This window comes from Condylura cristata, unplaced genomic scaffold (assembly GCF_000260355.1).
Source record: "Condylura cristata isolate star-nosed mole 26May11 unplaced genomic scaffold, ConCri1.0 scaffold00017, whole genome shotgun sequence".
In the NCBI taxonomy this organism is placed as follows: Eukaryota; Metazoa; Chordata; class Mammalia; order Eulipotyphla; family Talpidae; genus Condylura; species Condylura cristata.
Window position 1 is genome coordinate 38111597 of NW_004567118.1, and position 2202 is coordinate 38113798.

At 51.7% G+C, this 2202-nt stretch overlaps 1 protein-coding gene across 5 annotated transcripts in view; it reads left to right on the forward strand.

Annotated features, from left to right (window-relative positions):
- The window catches only part of RHBDL3 (rhomboid, veinlet-like 3 (Drosophila)), a 48136-nt gene that overhangs the window by 22666 nt on the left and 23268 nt on the right, over window positions 1-2202 (forward strand). For all 5 annotated transcript variants that reach the window (XM_012726256.1, XM_012726258.1, XM_004684884.2 and 2 more), the window contains one exon: window positions 1566-1714. In XM_012726256.1, coding sequence (XP_012581710.1) covers window positions 1566-1714 — 149 coding nt within the window. The remainder of the gene's footprint in view (window positions 1-1565; window positions 1715-2202) is intronic.

Here is a 2202-nt window from a genome sequence, read left to right on the forward strand (position 1 = left end):
AGGGGCTCATATTTTGACACCCGTCTCTATAGCAACGTCATTCCCAAGTGTCCACCAGTGGATGGGTGGATAAAGGCAGTGTGGTATATACATTCAATGAAATATTACTCAGCCTTAAAAGAGAAGGGAATTTTTATGTGTGCTACTACGTGGATGAACTTTGTGACGTAACAAGGTAAATAACCCACTCCAAAAAGACAAATGCTTTATAATTCCTCTAGTTCTATGAGGTATCTCGAGTAGTCAAATTCATAGAGAAAGAAAGAATAATATGGGCCCTCACTGGTGGTGCAATAGGTTAATGCGCAGCACTGTAAGCTAGCTGCAGCTGCTTTGGTGTGAGTTCTATCCCCAGCCATGGAACTGACCCTCATGGCTCTACAGACCTCTCCTGACCTGCCTGCTGCTCCCCTCAGCAGTGTACTTCATCCATCTTCCAGTTCTGCTCCCGGCTCTGCCTCTGGTCAGTCCTCTTACCGCTCCTGCACCTCTGGCCTTTACCCCAGTTTTGTATGCATAAGTAAACAAATCTTTAAAAAAAAAAAAAAGTATAACATTTGCCAGGAGGATGAGCCTCTCTGGTGCTCTAGGGGTTTAAGTCTCAGCACTATCACCGTGATGGCCTGAGTTCAATCCCCAGTTAGGGACATATAGCACAGCAGACCTCTCCTATCTCGCCTGCTGCGTCCCTCAGCAATTTATTTCAGTAGATCTGCCGGTTCTGTTCCCCCCTCTGTCTTTGATGAATGCTCTCACCCCCTGCACCTCTGGCCTATACCCCAGTTCTTCTATGCAAAAATAAATAAAATCTTTTAAAATAATTGGGGGCCTCCCTGGTGGCTCAAGGGGTTAAAGCGAAGCAGTTTGATACTATCTATGGCCACTGCAACATGAGTTCGATCCCAGCCAGGGAGCTGACCCAACTCTTCTGTCTCCCCCACTGCTCCCCTCAGCAGTGTATTTTGGTCAGTCTGACTGTTCCCCACTCTGTCTCTGGCGAATCCTCTCACCCCCTGCACCTCCAGTCTGTACCCCAGTTCTTATATGCATAAATAAATCTTTAAAGAAATAATAATAATAATTGCCAGGGGTTAGAATATAGCATTTAAGTTTAATGAATGCAGGTTTCAGTATTGCAAGATGAGTAAGTTCTGGAGGAGGGGGGTGTTGGTGGCTACAACAGTGTGAGTGTAGTTGCCACCACTGAACTGTATACCAACAACTGATGATAAATGTATGTGATACATATTTCACCATAATTTAAAAAAAAATATATGCCTCATCCCCCAAGTGGATATTTAAGTTACTACTAGGAGTTGAAAATCCTCCAAACTCTTCTGCTGTGCACAGAGTGTGGGCTAAGAAATCATGTGATCATTGTATGAATAGTTCATACAAGAGGATCAGACAGAAGTGGGATGAGCAATGATTGAAAACTAGGTTGGGTGCATTATCAGAGAATGAAGATGACAGGGTCCAAAAGGAGGGCTTGTGTTAGCATAAAGGAGGCTCCTGTGCAGTTTGCCACTGCTAACAGGTCCTCTGCATTTCATACTCTCATCCAGGTTGCCTTTTTCCTCTACAATGGGGTGTCACTGGATCAATTTGTGCTGCAGGTGACCCACCCACGGTACCTGAAGAATTCACTGGTGTACCACCCACAGCTCCGAGCCCAGGCTTGGCGCTACCTGACATACATCTTTATGCATGCAGGGTGAGTACCTGTCACCTTCAGTACTACCCAGAGTACCTGTGGCGGGGGCGGGGGGCCGGGGACCGACGCCCCGACGCGCTCACCTTTGAGGAAGTAGACCCGCGGGCCGGCGGGCAAGCAGGCGAGCAGCGAGGTGAGCACGACGCGCGCGGCGCTCTCCTCGCGCAGCTTCTGCCAGTGGCGGCTGCCCTGGTCCAGCACGACCACCGCCGCCACGCCGCCGCCGCCCTCCTGCAGCAGCCGCGCGCGCGCCGCCTCGTCCGGCAGCACGTAGCGCGCAGACACCGCGCCGCCGCGGGCCCGCCGCAGCACCACCGAGTTGAGGTTGACGTTGAACGAGCCGCGCACGCTCGAGGCGGCGAAGGCCAGGTAGGGCCGGCAGTCGAGCACCACGCAGCGCGCCGCCGCCTCTTTGCGGAGCATCTTGCGCAGCTGGCGCCCGTCGAGCGACGTGACCTTCATGCCGCCGCCCAGCGGCCCCGCGCCGC